This window comes from Argopecten irradians, chromosome 9 (genome assembly GCF_041381155.1).
Source record: "Argopecten irradians isolate NY chromosome 9, Ai_NY, whole genome shotgun sequence".
NCBI classification, from domain to species: Eukaryota; Metazoa; Mollusca; class Bivalvia; order Pectinida; family Pectinidae; genus Argopecten; species Argopecten irradians.
This window is the reverse complement of record NC_091142.1, coordinates 22,731,557-22,754,114: the sequence shown is the minus strand read 5'-3', so window position 1 is coordinate 22,754,114 and position 22,558 is coordinate 22,731,557. Positions and strand designations below refer to the sequence as shown.

The 22,558-nt window shown below is 33.0% G+C and overlaps 2 protein-coding genes across 2 annotated transcripts; both read left to right on the top strand.

Moving 5' to 3' along the window:
* The first annotated feature begins 2,500 nt into the window (after positions 1 to 2,500).
* Positions 2,501 to 4,573, top strand: LOC138330902 (four-domain proteases inhibitor-like). The gene is made up of 3 exons (XM_069278389.1): positions 2,501 to 3,328; positions 3,798 to 4,076; positions 4,468 to 4,573. The coding sequence occupies exons 1-3, from the start codon at positions 3,252 to 3,254 to the stop codon at positions 4,538 to 4,540; spliced, it is 429 nt and encodes a 142-aa protein (XP_069134490.1). The 5' UTR covers positions 2,501 to 3,251; the 3' UTR covers positions 4,541 to 4,573.
* A 7,385-nt stretch (positions 4,574 to 11,958) lies between these two features.
* On the top strand, positions 11,959 to 22,126 carry LOC138330901 (degenerin unc-8-like). Its single transcript, XM_069278388.1, has 7 exons — positions 11,959 to 12,026; positions 13,393 to 13,565; positions 17,439 to 17,523; positions 17,848 to 17,917; positions 18,796 to 18,898; positions 19,704 to 19,779; positions 20,951 to 22,126. The coding sequence occupies exons 2-6, from the start codon at positions 13,404 to 13,406 to the stop codon at positions 19,704 to 19,706; spliced, it is 423 nt and encodes a 140-aa protein (XP_069134489.1). The 5' UTR covers positions 11,959 to 12,026; positions 13,393 to 13,403; the 3' UTR covers positions 19,707 to 19,779; positions 20,951 to 22,126.
* Positions 22,127 to 22,558: the final 432 nt, after the last annotated feature.

The following is a 22,558-nucleotide window of genomic DNA, read 5'->3' as shown; positions in this document are numbered from 1 at the left end:
ATTTAATCATTTATTTATTTTTTCAGGAACCTCCGTATCACTTTAGGTCTCTATTTTCCTTAGAAATCCAAAGCCGGATTTCCTAGAATTAATCTAATGAACTGTTTACAAAAATGGTGACAGCAATGCGTTATAAACAACAAATGAGTGAACGTTGTGGTTTCTCTTTTTTAATATCAACCGCATGCACGTTTACATCTTATATGTTTTTATTTTCAAGTGCAATAAACTTAAAAAAAAATCACTGGATCCAAACAGATATATTTCAACAGAGCACAGAAATTTAAAAAACTGGCAAGAGGCCTTCACGGTCATGTGACCACATATATTTTATTTTACAAATGATAAAAAGACCCATACAGGATTATATATCAAACATATTTAGATCCCTTCCCCCCTGTCACCTAGGGTCTAATCTACCGCATTTATGTAAATTTGATTGTCCTTGCCCAATGATGCTTCACATCATATTTGGTGGTTATTCATGCAACCATTTAATTTAACGAAAACACTAAATAGTGTTCTTTTGAAGTTCTGTCTCTCTCTCCCGGAGGAGCCCATTTACATAAGATATGATGCCTTCATATAATGATGTTTCTTGCTAAATCTAGTTGTTATCCATCAAATAGTTAAGAAGGAGTAGGATTTCAGCAATGTTCACGTTTTGCGGCCCGCCCCCTCAGTCCCTGGTGGTAAGACCAAGCTCATGTAAATGTGATATGATTGTCTTTACACATTAATGCTTCACACTATATCTGGTTTTATTCCATTTGAGATTTAAACTAGTGTATGATTTTAACTTAACTACCAGCAAAATTCTATATTTGATGTCCCGTTTCTCAGTCCCTGGTGGTTTGAACAAATTCATTGATATTAAATTAATATAAATGCAATCCCCTTACGCAAAAGTTTTGGCTGTAATCTACTCAAGGGTTAAGGAGAAGAACCATTTAAAAGGACATTTTAACAATGTTTCCCATTTGGGACTTTGTCACCTGCGTTTGATGCAGACTCATTTATTTGAAATGCGATTGGTCTGTAAAAATGATACTGATGTGTATTTGGGCGACAAGAGTTTTGAATGAAATAGTCTTGCACACGACGGATGGCACACGACGACAGACGAAACACGAACGCACAATGCAGGTATATAGGACATTTGGTCAGATGACCTAAAATATGACGGCTTTCACCCAATGATGTTCCACATAAAAGATGGTTGCAATCCACTGAAGCATTAAGAAGTATACGCTTTTAAAACCAAAATGTCAGCAAACTCTCAGTTTTGGTGTTGCCCCTCTGCTCATGGTGGTCGTGCCAGGCTCGTTTATATGATAAATGATTATCCTGTCCCAATACATTATACGGACAATGGGCAAACTAGTCGTCCCACTCCCTTATACTATGTGTTATGTAGATGCTAATTTTCCTCTAAACTATGATGTGTCTCGTTAAATTTAAATAAACCAGTAAATAGAATAGTGTTATTTCGTCATATAATAAACGTTATATCTTATATGTGGTTAGAATTGTGAACCTTGTGACATTCAAAATTATTAAAACACATAATAGCCCGCAAGCAAGGATAATAGGATGTATATTAGTCAGAAGGCGTTCGTTAGTGTCAGCACGAGATAGGTAATTATATATATCAGGTTATGAAGCTTTAGATTGATGTTTGTTTTTGTCACGAACTGAAAACCCGTTTAGGTTTGACAATAACAGATGGAAGCACATACTGTATATTGAGACAGAATCGTTTTTATACAATTGTATCCCTGTTTAAGTCAGTAATAAGAGATATATGTCCGCAAGCCATCAATGCCACGCCTAATCGGGACGGAACGCACTTACGTGATGCATACTGGTTCGTCGTGGAGAAATAATAATAATTTAGAATAAACATTTCAACCTGTTAACATTATTTTACTTCACGTAGTCAAAGTTGATGTTAATGAAGGGCGGGGCGTACTTGCTCATTATACTCTCTTGTTATAGTTTCAGCATTAAGTGGTAATATTAGATATCGCTTCATGTTAAAACATAATTACATTCTACTTCAAAATTCCACATATATAATGTTTATGCACCATCGGACATATACATATCCTATGAATAATTAAACCAGGTTACAAAATACAGACTTATACCATTTGATTTTGAATGTCTGTTTAGTCTTTTTCTTTGTTATTTTAATGTGGACTCAGAACAATAATGGAGATTACAAAGTATTTTCTGTCTGTTTCTATACTCATGCTGACCAAGGTTAGGTACACGATGAATGGACGTGGCGCAATTATTGCGAGGTTTACCTCACTGGTACAATCAGCTTAGGAATCGAAGATGTCGATTGGATGGAAGGACAAACCAATATACAAAGGGAGGTAGATAAATCCTCCGATTTGATATAAGAATCAAAATATGATAGTACATAAATAATAATAGTGTCATGTTATCGATGGTTATCCCTTTAATATTGCTTTAAAGTGTTGATAAGTTCCTATCATAGATGACCTTAAATCATATTTTTGACCTTGTTTGGTATATGTGTCAAACATGGTCGTTAGATAAGATTAGCATATATCTGGACTGCTTATAATGATGAATATGGATTTCTGCGTTGTCGTTTTCGTCTACGTTATAGGTGAGATTACTGAATGACTGATGAATAATATACAAATATTTATTTTTGGACACAAAAGACGAGAATAGTATTATTTTCATCCGATGTAGCTCTAGAATTTCATTCAACATCAGAGAATCTACAAAGACCGATATCTGCTTATTTTCATTAATATAGCGTTTTTGTTTATAACTGTGTTTGGGATTAAATTATTTCAAATTGCATTCAATTATATGTTTCTTACAAAACACCCCGATACATGTTCAAAGTATGTTTTGAAAAAATAAGTCTTTTCTTGTTTTTTTTTTTTTTTTTTTTTTTTTTATTTTAAGCTTTGAAATATCAACTTTTCACAAAGAACATTTTAGAACGATAAGCTATATCGCATTTTCCTACAATATTTCCAATATATTTCAGGCACCATTGCATAAACGGGGTTAATGTTAACAAAAACATACATGTACTAAATGTGATTACATATAATGTGGGTGACAAATACCTATCGTTTTTATAATATCGTTCAGCATTAGTAGGGCATTCTACCGATGCGAACAAGATAGTCATATCTAGTCGTGAGACTTCAGATGACTCCACACCAGGCCCAGATGCCACTCTTTGTCCGTACGTGATGTCACTAGACTGTAAGACACAGGTGACCGAACATTACGAAGTGTGCGGTACGGACGGTGTCACATATCATAACAAGTAAGTCACAGGGTTGATTGTTTCCTCTAGTAAATAACCAGGGTATGTATCATTATCTTCAAAATAGTTTCAGGTTGCATGTAAAAGGCATAATTCATTTCATTTCATTTTTTGAAATATTCGAGAAGATACGTTTTTGTTGAAGAATATATATAATGTGGCAATGGTCAATTCAAAAACGGTAAATCAGTAAATAAAAGTCATTATTACAGCAGAACTCTGGTCTGAACTGACTTTCAAAATATGTCATTACTTATAAAATAATAATTCCGCCGCAGTTACCTAATTGTTTTTATAGGCTTTCATGATATACAATACAATTCCATGTATTTTATTCTATCTAGACATCTCAAATGCTACAATATTACAGCTAGTGGAAATATTGTTAGTGACAAAGAGTCTTAACTATAATTGTTTTATCATACACGCGACAATATTCCTATTTTCCCTGTATGGTATTGTGTTGCAGCTGTCACTTTCTTCAGACGTCGTGTGTCGACACAACTTTGGGATTAGCTCACCAAGGTACCTGTCATCTCAGCACTACACCAGTTGGTACAAACAGTTCATTAACCTCCATTCCAACAACCGGAAGTACTACTATGGAGGGCACCACCCCGTCTGTCTCGTCACTTCCCTCTATTGCCCAGATCATCCATTCAGTGTTTTGTGAAACCAAAGATAGTATCACATGCGATCACTCCCTAAACTTGCAATGTGGTTCAAATGGACAGGTTTATCCAAATGAGTAAGTTAAAATGTTTAAAAACTTCATCCGGGTCCCTTAAAATAATGATGATATTGATGATGATTGATGATTATGATTATGAGTATTCATATGGGTCGGGGCAACCCAACGTAACGCATTTACTTCAGATGATCCGGTGCATCAGTCATAAACCGACGATATTACACCAAGATATTCATATTTCAATAAACAGTGTTATGAAGCAAGCACTTCAGATTTACATGTCAGATCCGGAAAACAGGTTTATGGAAAGAAAAAAAAATACGATTACTGATCTGTTGATGAGTTTTCACAATTACAATAAAACGTGAATACATAAAAGAACGAGTTCATGACCCGGTACGTCATTTTGTTTTAATATTTTTATTACCAGTTTTGTTATATTTTACAGGTGTGAATTTTACAAAGCTGCTTGCGACGACTCGGCTTTGATTTTGACAGATTCATCCAAATGTGCCATTTAACATTAACATTTAATAATCCTGTATCGTCAAGTTGATAAATTAATTATTGTAAATTAATGAATAAAAAAACAGATAAGACTGCACATGTGAATATGTTGTTACTTTATAATATTGTTCGGAACATTTGAAATGAGGATGCTTCCCCCAAATTAAGGAACCTACACAATTTTTCCCGTATTTATAGTTCCTCGACGCATTGGGTAATGGTGAAGGGAATACATGTATTCGAGTGGCCGCAAGGGGCGTTGACTTGTGTACTGTTAAACAATGCGATAAAACTATACAAGTCATGTAGCTCAAAAACGTCCCAATCCATATATAAGTTCATATTGAATATATCCGTCACCACCGGCTTTGGTAATATTACACAGTTTCATATAAGAAGTGAAGACAGTGTTATATTACTATATAAGGTATTATTAGGATTCTGGTATTTAACTAGGCTTCACATTAAAATTTATATTTGTGTCGTTTGAAAGCTGTCAACAATGTATCCAGATCTTCCACGCATGTTTCATTCGTAAGATTAACATCAAATCGACACACTTGTTAGTGAAAATGACCTGGCAACCCTTCTTCACATTTACTTTCATATCCATCATATCACTCTAAAGTTGCCCACATTCAGCCGGTGACGTACATGTAACAAAAAATCATGAAAATTTTACTATTGCCTACAGCAATAGAGTACTGGAAAATCTTTAAATAGAAGGGAACTAAGGAGTAGTTTAGGACATAGCATGGAACCTTAAGGCACACATGATGTTACATTACACCAACACGTCGGCAGATTAATAGATAATTTTCCGAGTAAATTTAAGGATTACACGTGAACATTGACCTCATGGCATTAATTATTGCAAACTTCGTTATAAATGCATATTATTCTCATAATGTTATTTCCCTTTGGACCATTTTGTGAAAATTATCCACAACTACATCAGTATGTCGAAGATGAAGTTTAGGTTATGCAATAGCTGCAATCAGATGCATCATCATTGGAAATTATACCTATGTAAATTAAGGATTGTTAGTTTTGCAATTTGACCGGAGGCGAATAAAACTTATTCCAAAATAAATAAATACATGTAACTACACATTCCTTTTTTGGGTGCAAATGTCAATTGCACTACCCTACTAATTTGTCATTCATGAAATATTCCATTTTTTATATGTTGTAAAGCAAGCAAATTCAGGAAAGTCCGTTCAGTGTTTTTTTAAGTATTACTTTATTTTCACTTTCGATGCAAAGCCTTTATAATATTGCGATTTGCCATACAATATTTTCTTGTCACTGTTCTACGAAGGTTTTTTGATATTTTACCGATGTTGGTGTTTAAAAATATCTATTCCACGTCATCAAATATCTTATCGACGTAAAATTTATACCGATATTCATTTCCCATCAAATGTGTGTATTCCCGTGATAATGTTACTTATTGTATTATGAGACAACTGGTGTAAATAATTAAAAACATAATAAATGTTTATTTTGGAACATTAACTCTTTGTGTAGTTGTATAGGGATATGTTATTCATGGTATCATGATTCGCTATTTAGTTAAGGCCATGGTGTGTGTATCATTAACCTGAAAATAATTCTACATAACGGCCCCGAATGGATCGTCATCCTAACTAACAAACTATAGAGTTGTAATGGCACCACGGATACCGATGAAACAATAGCAATGTGTTCTGCATTGCACAACGCTATTATAAAGACAGCCGACATTCAACACATGATTATGAACTGTTTGATATTCAATGAATTTATCCATCAACCAAAGGTGTGTGTGGGAGGTTCGGATATAATGCATTGGATCTAAAGTGAGGAGAGATTATACCAAAGAAAAGCGACCATATGACAAGAAAATTTGCTTTTTCTAGTTTTTATATACATTATTGATATGGTGGTGAAGGAGGCATTAAAAGCATTTTACGGCTACACCGCCATCCAAGTATATTATACAGAGACTTTTCTGGTGTTTTGCAACTTTGGCCAGCATTGGAATGACAACTTACCAGATTTACAGGCTGTACGAGCAATACAGTGCGCAAGTAGTTATGTTTCTTTATACATATAATTACCTCGTATATGTAGCTTACATTTCTTGTGTATATATTAACGATCATTTCCTTAATGTTAGTTGGTGGTACATGCATATATAAGTTATGTTAATATGTCATTTTCTCTCATACCTACACGTGTAATAGTTGCTAGTCTAAGGCAATACACTCATGTTACTTGAGGCTATATTGCATGACTATATATGCAATAAAGCCTCATGACGTCACAGCTTCAAAAAAGTTACTACTTTCAAGGTACAATGTAACATTTTTTTTAAGAAACTAGGCTGGATTTCTTAAACAGAAACAAACAACGTCCCGGTTTTTTCGAATTTGTTTCAAAACGGCGGAAAGTCATAGCGGTAAAATTCCATTTAAACGTCGAGGTCGTCGGCAAGCCTCAGAGTTTTACAACATTTTGTGACCCTCGGGTAGAATACCCCTATCATTCATATACACACATGAAAGAGTCTTATATTCTACAACAATACTGGAGTTTAACGTTTATTATTATTATCATGAAACAGACATGGAAATACTAAAAATTAAGAACACAGATATGTACGATACATACCTTTACCGTCAGCCAAGAAAAAGTCGATACTATGCGGGTTCCGATATCATTAAAATAACCAATCTCTCCCAGGGGGCATTGCGGTCCCCTTATTTACCTTTGTAAAAGGCTCACGAAAATTCTTGAAAAGCGTATCTTGGACGCATGCTTAATAGGTCAAAATTGTAGGTCAATGTTATTCATATTAATAAACTTGCTACTCATTTATCTCAGCATGTTTCTTACCCAATAACATGCCTCTACGCCTTTCAGAACATTAGACTTATGTTTTAAGTGATTTGTTTTCGAAAAAATGCTTGAACGTTTACCTTCATTTCCAACTGAAAATTGACATTTTGCAGAAAGTGTCATGTTGGTTGTTATTCTGGTTTTGACTCTACATAACATAAGAACAGTCAAAAACAAAATTCGTCCAGCCGAGATATGGATATAACTTTAAAACCGGAAGTGAGGCCATATTGGATTTGTGAATAAACAAGTGCTGCTGTCACACCTTCAATTTATGTACCACGATATGGTGACACATTCGCGGCATATACCTTACCATTTATATTGATACTTTGTATACAACTTTGGATGCAGAATGATAATAACAATAGAACAGAACCAAAACTAGTAGGTTTATTCAGCCATGGGTGAAACGCCCATATAAAATGGCAAACAAGTCCCAAAATCCGGTTTTTTGAAATTGTATAAGGCAGAATAAAATGTTTTGAATTTAATAGATATAAAATTACTCTCATTTGGATGTCTATTTTCAGGAAACATCTGACAACAGCTTTGGAGGTCGAATCAAGGAATATTACTTTTCCTATGTTTCGTTTCTGCAGTCTAAACCCTGCTCCGTACTCAGCCGTGAAAAACTGAACAGAATTAATGGCTATTCTGTATGCAACACAACAAAAATTTGAATAACAAATCTGTCGGAATTTGACAATCCAGGAGACATCATAGAAGTGAGTATATACTATATTGTTTAACCTCCAGTAACAATCAATGACTCCAAAAGCATTGTTCTACAGAATAATTGAAATAAAACCTAATTTTGCTAGTTCATCATGTGTTTGATTAAGTCGTTTTGATTGATTTGGAATTTATATTTCAAATATCAGATGAAGTGAAAAACAAATCATCACAATACCCTATCGGTGAGTGTTCTGGTATCAGAATAAATACAAATGTATATTATAATGATGATTTTTGTTTACTTTCAATTTCATCACCAAAATGTTAAAGACGCGCCAACGCCATTTTTTCTTTATCAAAACATCAGCAGACAAATTGGTAGTTTTCTTCAGTTACAAAAGTTACCTACTTTACACAATTGCCAGTGTTGAAAGGTTTGAGCTTATTCCTTTTTTGATTCAAGATAAAAATATTAAAATAAATTAATTACATCCCGAAAAAAATCCATCACACGATGCCCTATTTGGAATTAAGTACTGATTGAACATACACCAAAAGCATTTTTTTATTTGGAAATGTATGTTACTTAAACACGTATAAACAATTATACGTCAGATTCTGTTGAAATGACGGGTATCGTTTGTGCTCTGTCAGCGGTGGAGCATCTTCTACTGAAACGGATCTTTATTATTAGTTATATAATCAGTTACTGACCCCCTATAAAGGCATAGAGGGTCAGTAAGATTTATAGGGGCGAGGGCGTAGCCCGAGTCTCCTATACTTCTTACTGACCCTCTATGCCTTTATAGGGGGTCAGTAACTGACTATATAACGAATTTATCGCACTGAGGACCATTTATTTGATTCATTAATTCTTTGTTTCCTATTTGTTTGGTCAAGAATCTGGAAACAAACTTAAATCATACTGGCGCAAATGATAACAAACAATCGCCACTTTTAAAATAGTTGGCCTAGGCTACATATTTATTTGTGTATTTCTTTCAAGAATTTTCAAATATACTGTATAAGGAACCTGCAGAAAAATAATGAATAATTCATAAATCAACAATAATTTCGACATTCCTTCAGTAGGCCTACCTCAATACGACACCAGACCGTCTGTATATTGAAAGCATCACAAACAAGAGTGACACAAACATCCATCTAACATTTTAAGCACAATCTCCTTGATCATCTGTGCATTTTCGCCGAGTTAATCACTTAAAAGTTATGCCGATAAATTGATTTTAGAGTGAAAATTGATCTGTAGGTACGAACACCTTCATTTGTTTATAATCACAGTCTAGAAAACGCTTGAATTGTTACGTTTGACTTTCGCCGCGTCATCAACTTTCAAACTGGCGTAGGGGAAGCAACTCGTATTTAAAAAATGTATTTCATGTAATTTGAAGTATTAAAACGATTAAAGTTATTTTTACACAAAAATTAACCATTATATTTAGTTGAAGATAGTGTGTTTAAATTTTGAAGCGAGGGCGAGAGTCGCCATATTGCACCATAATAAAATTTACTGACCCCCTATAAAGTGATAGGGGGTCACCACGTGACGGCTCTCTGCCAATCATTTGGGGACATTTCTGTCCGAGGTGCGATAAAACGCAATTAAATTCCAGATGCATTTTATTTGCTACCTATATTGTATCATATATTCACTATTTGTATATCATTCAAATACGATGTTAGTTAAATCTTAGTCCGTTTTATACTAGAAACGAAAATGACTTGATAATCGATAAAGTAACATTTTTGATGACTTGAGATTATCATTTGATTGAGATTAAAGTCCTATTAATAGTAAAAACATAGGGTAGTATCATAATGACTACTTCCGCTGTATGTAGGGTGTTGTGTTTGTGTGTTTTGTGAGACTGTGGTATATTCATAGTATGTCTCCTTGTGATAATTATAATGTCTAATGTCTAGTAGTACGATATCACACTGAAACATACGGCCAAAGAACAAAAACCATGATCAAAATAGCTTGATAGATAATACATTGGAAATATTTCACCACTCAAACTAAGACGTTTATAAATACTTTAACAATCGTATTCCTAAAATATAACCATCTATTGTTATCATCCGATATACTATAATACTACTCAGAAATTGATACGATGGAAGTGTCCTATTTATAATGAATACACATGATTTAACACTAATTGCAAAATAATTTGGAAACAACACAGTCAGTTAGTTAAGTATTATGATGCTGGGTCGATCAACAATATTGAATCTTTAGAATTTGTGCGATAGCAATGCCAATCATGGATGATGCTGGTTAATTTGTCTGATAATTCCATTGTTAGATATTTACAAAAAACACAAACAATAAACGAATTGGACGGCGCAACGATGATCATCTACATTGTACATAGTAAAGTAAAATGTCTAAATTATTTATTTGTGATATAATATTAATTCTTAATAAAGTTGATATTGTAGAAGCACATATGATACAGATATATGGTATCTATCAAACATACAACTAAATAAAGGATAATTATAATAGGAGTTTATTGTAAAAAGAGCATGGATGGGTTATTCCCTTTGGCTGTGATATCCAGCTATATAAAAGAAATAATTGTTGTGTGTATATTTCATGATAATTGATTTTGGTTTATCGACTGGCCCAATAGAAACCATTTATATCATATTTGACAGTGTTACTGAAAGGCCATCATTTTCATGGCTGTCACAATGACTATGGCAAAGCATCACTTATACTGTAACCCAACTTTATTTCGCGAATGCTAAATTTTGCGATCTGATCAGAACATATTCACCTAGATAAACGGATTTAGAATAAACATGAATGGTCATTAAATTCAAACTAAATGATGCAGATGTTAAATTTCGCGATTGATATTACTTGTATTAGTATTGTTTATTCCCCGTCAAGTGTCATAGATGGCTGTAATATGCATATAACGAGCTATGTTTATAACGAAGCATATTTATTGGCCGAAATATGACATTAACACATGATTTATGAATTACTCCTGTATTCCTCGTTACTCAAAATCAATAATTATGATTTTTTATGAGTGTAAAGGTTTTTGCATGTGAATCATGAAAAGCGCTGTACATTTATACTCGTATGTCATCGCTTAATGCCCATTTCAAAAGCATTTAGATTGTTATGCACAAATCATGAAATGTTTGTTTAGAATGTTTCTTTCTATAACTTTAAAGTATGATAAACAAATACTTGCATGCACCAATGAATTCGATAACGGGATTATTTAGTCTAATCATTGACCAAGTGAGATCACGAATGTGAAAAAGTATTGTAAAATACATCCGGTGCAGTAATTTTGTCACTCGACGTCATATCTTGACGTCACGTCATTGTTGATGAAGAAACGTTATTGTTTCTTTATTGACATCACGATGAATAACATGCCCATCACAGCCAGCAATCGAATTCGCTATATGTGGTATGTTGCTCTGGAGAATACACGGACGATGTCCCTGGATTGATCTCCATCTCTGTACAAGGAAATGTCTTTACTCCTTTACTATATTATAACAAAGAAGTCTTGTAATAAGTTAAGATTATTGATTGTATTTCCGTTACCTATACTATCATAATAATAAACGACATTAATCACTTCAAAAATATGGATATTTTGCTGTCTTTGCCCATTTTACAAAAAGAGCACAACCATGGTCAAACAAAGCGGACCTAAATGTTATTCTTACCGGACGTGACCCTGATGAGAATCTCAAACAATAACTATACTAACACATCAATTTTAACCAGATATTTGTTGATATGAAAATAAGATTTTTGGGCTTTGTTTTCAGTGTGTCGTTTATCAAACAGCAGGATGCGTTATACGGCTGCGTTATACGGCACTTGCTTTGCTGTTGTATCTAAGGATATCCCGGTGTATACAGCTGAACCTGACCATGGTAAGTTTAGTCTTTCCAAACAATTATATCAAAGTGGTGTGGTCTACAACTTTCTCTCTTTTTGACGTAGTGAACACTTAATGTGTTATATACATTTTTTTCCGTCTGTCTGAGGTATAAACTTTATAATTTCACCACTTTTTATAAAGTTGCAGCACTGGAAATATCTTATATATATAATTATAATTATAAAAGTAACAAAAAATCTTTTAAACGCGTACTTGTAAAAAATAGACTTGAAAGATGCCGAATTATTCCGAATATCATCGCGACAACCTCGAAGTAACACGAGAGTTGTGAAACCAAGAGAAAATGGCAACAATTTTTCATGAACAAAACATGTGGACGACCTAAGCAGACTGGATCTACAAAGAAAATAATACTCTCACATTACAATATTTGTAATACGCATATAATTTTACGGCAAGGTATGATTAAGATGTTTCAAATACTCACTCCGTGGACATATACAAGCATGATTAAAAAACATGAAAAACACATGTTCGCCTACGCTAGTCACCTGGCTCACCACGTGCAGGTCGTGTCGACGTCAGTCACGCGATACGATTCGGAATCCCGACAAAATTCGAAGGTGCAATGTACTGAACATGAGGGAGACAACTCCGATATGGTTATTATTTAACAAATTAGCAATTGGATTGTTCATGATAAATCTGATGTACAAATATTTAGTGTATGTGTGCTTCTACACACATATTTAGACCAAAGATACACTGATGAAGAAGACTTAATTAATATTTTGCTTGAAAACTTTAGTTAACTTATTTCATATTTAATGTAGTTTTTGTTTCAAATATATTAATTCCTATACTGTTTCCTTTTACACCAATTTAATGAATGTGAATTTAAAATATTGACATGTACATAAGTTGAAAAAACCCATTAATCTTCATAAATGTATGCATTATAAAAATATAGTAATTGCCTATTGGATATCTAGAATTAAAAATGTAGTGCTTGATAAAAACTTCATATGCAATTTTCAAAAGCTAACAAACGTTCATTTTAACAGATGTCTTGAATAATTTAAAGTAAAAATCCCGTAACCTTGATGATAAGCAGGAAATCACATTTAGATATACGATTATTTGTATTTTACCGATTTGTCTCCCCTTGCGGGTAGGTATTGATTGTGACGTCATGTGTTTCAGAGGGTAACGGAAAGTGATAACTCTATGATATGGAAAGACGGAATACGAGTATTTGGCTTGAATATAGCAAGGGAGAACACAGAAACTTAAACTTAAACAGTGTCTTTTAGTGAATATACAAATACGAGCTAACAAAGTTCAATTCTACATTTTAGTAATTTCAAACTAGACCAGTATTCCATTGTTACATATAGGGTTGAAATTAATGCTGTATCTGGACCATGCAGAATTCATACCATTCATTGCGGAAGCGATTGGCATCAGTATGTGGATCCATGAAGACTATAGAAGTGACCGTGTGTTTGATGAGAGCACAGCCGGTGTCCAATTGTCTACGGGATTTGATACTCACGTCGGCTTGACATTGGTAATAACACTTTTTAAAAACCTTTAAATTAAAAAAAATAAAGTTCCATATTCACTTTATTTAGGTTTTCTCTAGCAAAGGTTGCGGTTTACGTCCTCTCTGTATGAAAGAGTCAGATTATAATGAGTATTTTATTTTTATTTTTTTATTTTAGATATTAAATTGATAATGTACTGTAGATGTACTCACTTTAGCGGTAGTTTTATTCTAGCACGTTTTTCGCTGTCTTTGAAGCCCTTATTCGTGTAAACCATTGAATTTTATTAAAATTGTATTCCGATAATGAACTACAAAATATATATATCGGCGGTGATATTTTACAGGTTTTTGCATATCCGATAACATACGTACGTTATACAATGACACGCAGTAAACAAAAGGGTGGAAGATATGTCTCTAAGATTTTTTTATTTCAAACTCAAATAGGTCCAAAATATCCTATAACCAAATGAATGATCGCATGTACGTGAGACTTTAGTTTCTTGGTATCAGAATTTCAATGGACTGAAATATAGATATTTATAGTATCTTTGTATATGATGAACGCGGTGATATTCCAACTAGTTTGGATTCAGTACATCAATCTAGATATTCGAGCTGTATTTGAATCTTAAACCCCATCTCACTATCAATGTGACCGTAACTCGAAATCATTTCAGGGGTGTATGTATTACATCATTGCATTCGTTATTGTAGAGATTTACGAACATTGCAGGTTTCTACAAGAACCTTAGTTTGACAAAATGACATGCCAGTGAAAGTTAATAAGTATTTTTATGTAGTTTTTTTTATTATTCTGCAGACAGAACACAATAGACAACCAGGCACGGATAATAGTAGATGTGACAGTTCAATGGAGTATCCAAGTCTCAACGTTAGCTTTTTGTTATTCTCAGAGATTGCTTTTAATACTCATTTGTCATCATTATTACACATTTTTTTCATTGCATGATTTTTGTTAAATATGTAAGGAATGAGTCACCTGTGAATCAGTGTTCATACTAAATAAATTATATGTTCAAAGGCGATTTTGTCACTTACATACATTTCTATTCTGCAACAAAAATTCACAATGCTGTCGACGTCAGATTGTTAACGGTTTTTGACACGAAGATGGTTATTTATGTTGTCTCTCATACGTTTTAATTGACAGAATCATAAGATTAACATCCAAAAGTCCGACAATTAAAGATATTACGCGAAAGCAGTATTCCTATTATATGTTCATTGTTCTGTTTTACTACTCATATACCAAAAAGGTGAAGAGTTTCACTATCGAGACACGAGTATTAACATATATGCTCTGTGTAAAACTCAAATCATTGATTTCAGCCTGGAAAAAAAAAAGAATCCTTACACCAATAGGTAAGATAGTTGTTATTAAATCTTTACTTATATCACAGTTTAACCATTTATTTATCTCACTTCCCAATCCAGACGATCGATATATAAATGTAATCAACAATATTTGTTACGACTTTTTGAGGAATGTAAACCTGATCAAGTGAAAAGGGACATAATCATCAAACGTTATGAAGAAGGGGGTCAAAAAATGAAACATCTGAAGTCGTTTATAATGGCTCTTAAAGCAACTTGGATACGAAGAATCTATACTAAGGCTGGAAATTGGGACATCATTTTAAAAACTTTATTAGACAAACATAAATTGGCAAATACAGGAATTGAACATTTAAAACAAAAAGCTAATAATTGTACTAATAGTTTTTGGCGAGATGTTTTAAATGCCTGGTGTAAAACTCTGAATTTAAGTGAAATATATAAAACAAACATTCTTGAAAACCCAATATGGTTTAATAATTACATCAAAATAGATAGAAAAGAAATTTTTAATAATGCATGGTATTAAAAGGGAGTTCTTTTTATTTATAACATTACAAAACCAGATAAATCATTTCTCAATTTTGAAGAATTCTGTGATAAATATAATATTCGGACTAACTTTTTAAAATACCAAAGCTTGAAAAATGCCATTCAACATTTTGTTAGAAACAATGATCAAAATTACGACACAGAAAAGAATGTAATATTACCCAATATACCTATAAATCTCAAAATTATTCTAAATTCTAAAAAAGGAGCTCAATACATATATAATATTTTAATTCAAAACCAAGTTAAACCTACAGCTCAAAATAAATGGAATCAAACTTTTAATATAAATGAAGAAGATTGGGAAAAGATTTATAAACACCCTTTTAACACATGTACAAGTTCAAAACTTCAGTGGCTACAATATAGAATAAATCATAGAATCCTGACTACTAAGACATTTTTACTAAGAATAGGTAATGCGGAAAATAACATATGTATATTTTGTTAAACTTCTCCCGAAACCATAACACACATACTATGGGACTGTGATAAAACATCAAATCTGATAGAACAACTGAGAATAACAATTATTACAAAAAATCTAGGACTTAGATTCAGTAAACAAGAATTTATATTTGGCAAGAAAGTTAACAATAAACATTCACATTTTAATTTAGACAACTTAATGTTACTTTTAACCAAACAATATATTAATAACTGTAAATGTCTTGAAGCAGATCTTTGCCTAATTGGTTTAAAAAACCACATCAAATTTGAACTGAAAGCTCATAAAATTTTAAAAACCAATAGTAACTTAAAAAATAAACAACAGGTCTTAACAGAAATACAACTTTAGCTCCAATTTTAAATTTTAAAACATTAAAAACATATACAAAAACCAATAAAAACTTGTAAAATAAATATTTGACCTAGGTTCGACAGAGGTACCTTGTATGTATGTATGTGTGTCCTGCATCTCTCTGATACTTAACAGTTTGTGAACTTATCCTCTATAAATTATCAGTGAGTTTGTTAGTGTAAATGTGTTGTCCATTGATTGATGTATATTATGAGTATACATGACTACTTTTGTTTTAAATTAATTAACTCCAACATACATCTTTCATATATGTTGTATTGTATTTGTATGTACAAAACTTTTGAAAATGAATAAAAAATAAATTAAAAAAAGACATATATGCTCTGTAAAATCACCTGTTACTCAAACCCAATATTAAAGAAACAAATATAAGTGTAAAAATGAAATCACGGAAATTGGTGTACATTTTCCAGAACATGCATCTTTTAATCAATTTAAGCAGTATAAACTTCTTATAAAAAGTTTGATACGCACATTTCTATAATAATCACGTATAGTGAACAAGTACATAAGATGTATGTGCATCAGGAAATAAATACGATAACTGGGTACTGCGGGCGTATTTACTGATGAAGTGCTAATGGGGTCGTTCTCGGCGGTCACGTGATCACGTGAGAAACATGAACATCTACAAGTCAAGTCAATCTTATTTAAAGTCGGTACATAGTTAAAACACGACAACACAAGCCCATGTGGGCTTTTACAACCGACTATCTAACAAGAGTAGAAAGGAAAACATAAGGAAGGTAAAGCACAGCATGCAAAACATTTAAAACACAAATAATAAACACTAAGCAGTAAGCAGAGATAAAAACTAGACATATGCATGACTACGAGTGTAAAAAACTATACCATCTAAGAGAAAAAGTATCACGGGTGTTATAAAAAGGCAAGTTTCAGACAACAGATGTCTATACAAGCTGAGGACATAAAACATTAAAACATTAAACATTAAAATAAGCATTCTAGTACAAAAACTAAAACCATCTTCAATAGTGTCCGTGTGTGAAATCGGGCAGATTGGTCAATTCGACCACTGAACACTGCATTTAGTTGCAAAATAGTGATCTTCTTTTATTTAAACATTAAACACAACAATAATCCACGTGCGGCTATCAAATTTATTCATTTATTTGATCCTTCCACTTATTTCGTTACAGGCGTGTCATGATCAGTGCCTGGCTTTACTCCTCATTACCGAGTGTACAAGTCATCAAAACGACGAGGAATGCACGCCGTCTGATGGTATGAGCTTTCTATTATTACTCATGAACTTATCATTTGAGTTGTAATTCAAAACTTAGAATCTCCTATTTGTGATGGCACACAGCTGATACCTTGTTGAATACTTTTCTCTTCGGTGAACAGGTCCACGTTAAATATGTTTCAATTACAAGTTCGATATATCTTTATCGGTGTAATTTATCATCAACTTTTCGTTAGGCATGATTTGCGAGATTATACCGCCGCGTACAGTATAGTGCCACCTATCATTTGCTTAAAGCCAATGTATGGCGCGCCCTAAAATTTGATTAAAGGCCAATGTATGTATGACTCTGTATTTTGTAGATTTCGAATGTAAGATGCGTTTACGGGAATCTATTCATTCAAGATGTCCTGAATGTAAACAACCATGCCAGTAAGTTTAATACGGTCTGGTGTTGTGGTTCTTGTCCACCGGGGTAAAAATTGTTAGTTTTTACGTATGTAAAAAGGGGTTCTTAAGTTGTTATTTGTTCTTTATAATTTTTTATGTGCATGACGTTACGCATTTGTCCTGTATCGCATTTAGTATTATAATGATTTAACCTCTGTATTCAAAGAAAACAAGTTGGAATACTTAAAAAATAGATATTATGAGGATCCAGTGCAAATTTGTTCAATGATTGGTTAGGAAACAAAATCCTACATAGTGTATTAAATATTCCTCATCATATCTATGTTTGGCTAACAAATCAAGTTATGTCTGCAATTTTTCAATTTGTTATATCTAAAAATGCCACACCGCTGACGAATGGTACTTTTTCTCTATCAAAAACAGGACGAATTAGTACTTTTCTTCAGTTTAAAATGTTACTTACTTTACATCATCCTGTAACTTCAGGATAAAATTTGTAGAAACAAATATACATGGTGTTGTAATTGCTTCCCGGAAAAAGCTCTAAGTCACTATACCCTATATGGAATGACGTGCTGATTGCGCATACACCAAAAGCAAAATGAATTAATTCATATATATTTTTTGGGTTAATTAAAAGATTAAACATCAATTATTGTTCAAATGAATGGTATTATTTTGGATCTGTCGGTGACCGAACATCTTTAACATTCCTTTGATATTCCTTTTCAGTAAATTCATAAATTGAATAATTGAATAAAGATCAGTCTTCATTAATATTAACATTGTCATATAACTTAGAACTTATATCGTTATTAACACCAATGGATTTGATTTAAACATGCTGATATCCTTAGACTTGGTAATGGTTTTGTTTATTTTGTATGATATTTTACCAGTGAGAAGGTATATGAACAGAGGATTACAATGACCCGCTGGCCATCACGGTCCACAGTACCCATGATCCACAAAATGCTTAATGATACCAACCACAACACTGAGGTAAACTCCATTTATCCAATATGTCACCCATAAACTTTAAACAGAAAAATACTAAATTATCGTTAAGAGTATTGCAATGTTTTATCCCATTGTCGTTAATCAAATACTTTGCTTGCCACAAAAGGTCAAAATTTGTTTTGACTTTTTGGCCGGCTTGTGAACCGTATCTACGATTTGTCTTTGTTTTTCTTTTAACTTTTAACTTACAAATTAAATCACTAGTTTGACGGTATTTTAGCTATATTCAATGCATCGATGCTGTGTATCTGTATAACATTCACTCTAAATCTATACCGAGCATTTAAATGTGACATTATAACCTGTTGTTTTTTTGTTTAACATTTAACTGATGTTTAAAATTTTTCATTTTTTTTTATTATTAATATGTTTTGTTTGCTGTTTTGTCACAAGAAATGCTGAACTTGAACTAAGCGAAAATCAAGAACACAAGTCTGACTTATTGTTTTTGCCAATATTATACTTGTTATAGTTGTAAAATATTAAATATTTGTAAACAAAAAAGGAAAAAAAATAGTGTTTCCAAAATTTAGGGGGTATGAGTAACCTTTGCTACTATTCAGAGCGCAATCCAAAATCCAGCTCAACAATATATCATTATTCTTCCTTTTTGAACCATACTTCGAACTCCTATTACCAAAGGTATATTTTAGAAAAAGTTAGTCTGGGTTGAATTTCGATTTCTCACCAGAGATGAATCTTAACGAATTGTGTAAAATCGTTCGATACTTTCAATTCATTTTTATCGATTTGTTTTCTTTAAACGATATATGAAATTGTGTTTCAGTGATAATGTAATGATGGTGAATGTTCATTTCTCAACACTCACCATACAGACATATAATGAAGAGGTGGCATACACGGTTAGTATCCACGTAAATGGTCATGTGACACAAACTCAGCTTGCCACCTTCTTTTTTGTAGATAGAAAATTCGAAATATTTCGTCTTGTGTAATTGACGATTGTAGCTTAAACATGAAACGAATAACACATGCCTTCTTTTTGTTTTGGTGTAAGCTACACATGTTTAGACACAAAAACAAATTGTAATGCTATAACTGCTATAACTACAACGTTAGCACGCAGACTATCCAATATCCATCATTAGTACATCACGCGACAGACTACTGGATTCGGATTGGCTACACACATGGCTACTATTTGCAATAGTGCCCGGGCAAGCGGGCACTATTGAAGTGGCGCGAAATTGAACGTGAATGTATTGTGACGTCACCATTACATGACGTCATTATTACGTTGCGCTTCGACCAAGACGTCAAGATGGCGGACAGGCTGTTGTGTGCGGGGATGGAAGCAAATGTTGCTGTTCTACAGAAGAAAGTTCACTCATGCTCTATATTGATATACTTTTAATCTTCAAGAAGCTGAATCCCGTTTTATAGAAACACAGATTTCCGCGGCAATTCATATGTTGTACTTTTAACGTAATAATATGGTTTGGAAATGAAGATAGCATTGCGAGGTGTCACTTTGACGTGCTTCTGTTACGATGACATAAAAACAAGTCCCATCTGAGGGTGATGTACTTAACCCATTATGGCCTGTTTAAGAGGGCACTATTGCCTCATTGTATTGTCTCGTGACTGTTTCATCCCTTGACAATACTATGAGGCAATAGTGGCCTCTCAAACAGCATTATGGTTAAAATTATTTCCTGATTAATCTTGTTTAACATTGTTTCAACCGTAAGTATCATTATGAAAGAACTCTCTTTAGCTCGTATGCAATATAAAGGGAGGCCGTCTTATTTTGGCTATTAGTAGATGAAAAGGTCGGACTCTTTGCTCGGTCAAACACTCTGCATGATCTTCATACGCCTATTCTCCATGTGCGCATATATGTAATAACCAGTCGCCTCAAGTTTTTATGAAATTGTGACCGGGACCATAAATTGTAAAACATAACATGTTTCTTCACTACCAGAATGATAGTATGACCAAGTAAGAACCTGTTTATCAGTTGTTCACGAAACGTAAGGCTTTCACGTTTTTTCATTCATTTTTCTTTGACAGGAGGAAAGTTTTGTCAGTGACATTGGAGGTCAGCTTGGACTTTGGATTGGCATGTCGGTACTAACTCTGGGGGAAATAGTCGAGCTAGGCATCCTCATGTTAGATTATGTGAAAAACGGAAAAGGGAAACAACACCAGTCGTTCCTGTCACGTTAAACCAGCAAGGTTCGGCCGTGTCACTGGCTAAAGTTTAATATCAAATAACGATACATTGTGCGACTATCGCGTTATTAACACACAGTAAACACACATCAAACTATGGTCATAAACCATGTCATTTTCTGAATTGGTGTTATCAAGTGCATTTAAAACACATTTTTAGCAGTAAAACCTATTCCTTAAATTCTAAACATGACAATGCGATATTTATTTACCTCCAAAATAAATCAATGACAGTAGTTTTATTTCATAATTACAAAAAGGTAGATGATGACGAATTGATTTTGTTGGAACAAGCTCATATTTGATAAACAGGAACTTTTCGTCTAATATTAATGAAGGAGTACATGCTGAAGTACAAAGAATATCCAGACGTATTTTCATCTGTACAGGCATCTGGTGATGGTATTTATATTTTGATATATATTCCTAAATTCTTTCTAAATCGTCTTCTTCACATAATTATTTACATCTAATGATATAGCCGTTCTAATCATGGCGATTACCGTTTGCCTTTATGAACTGAATATGTTTTTTTAAGAATTTAAGAATACATATTATGCATTTGCCTTTTAGATAGTTTAACCCCTTGTGTGTATGTTTCGATTGTCACTGTCCTATATATTGTCTCCATGATAGGTGTAATAGCATAATCGGTTGACTGGACATATACATGTATATCAGGTAAACGTAATAAACTGTATGTGAAGTCGATGTAGCATTGCGCTGGCAAGTAGATAGAGGATCTCGTTATGTATATAGTTCATTGTTTCAATTAAGAGAGTGTGTATGGACAACATATTTAAATATTTTATCGCTTCTTGGGAAAGTGATGTTATGGTGTTTTTCAATAAATGCATACATCATAATGTATCAGATATCCCGCTATGCAATTATGTATTATAAGTAGTTAATAGAATGCTAACCTATTTAAAATCAGTGTAGAAATAAGATTTAAAAGTCTATGTTCATGTTGTACATTTTAAAACTAATAATAAAATTATATGTCACATAACCGGGCGAACATTTTGTTTTATTTCTTCCATATGAATTACTTATAACACACTGTAAAAAGATTAAAATGAAATTGTAAACAATACATTGGCATCATGGCCTGACCGTATGTATTCACTTCGCTCCACTGTAGATATAATTGTAATGATTTGACCAAAATCATGTTTAGTTTTTTTGTAAAAGATATGAATTGTACTTGTTTTATTTTAATTTTCATAATTTTGGTAGCTTTTGATGGTGAATAGCATATGAAAAGCTGTATTTAATTTGTGAGTATAAACATACATGTGTAATTTTAAGTGAGGTGCACATAGATAATATTGGAAATAACATCAATTTCTATACGTCTTACATAGTATTGATGGAGAGCATATATATTGATTGCTATGATCACCCAGTGCAATGCGAGTTATGTCCCTTTAACTGCAGATTTAT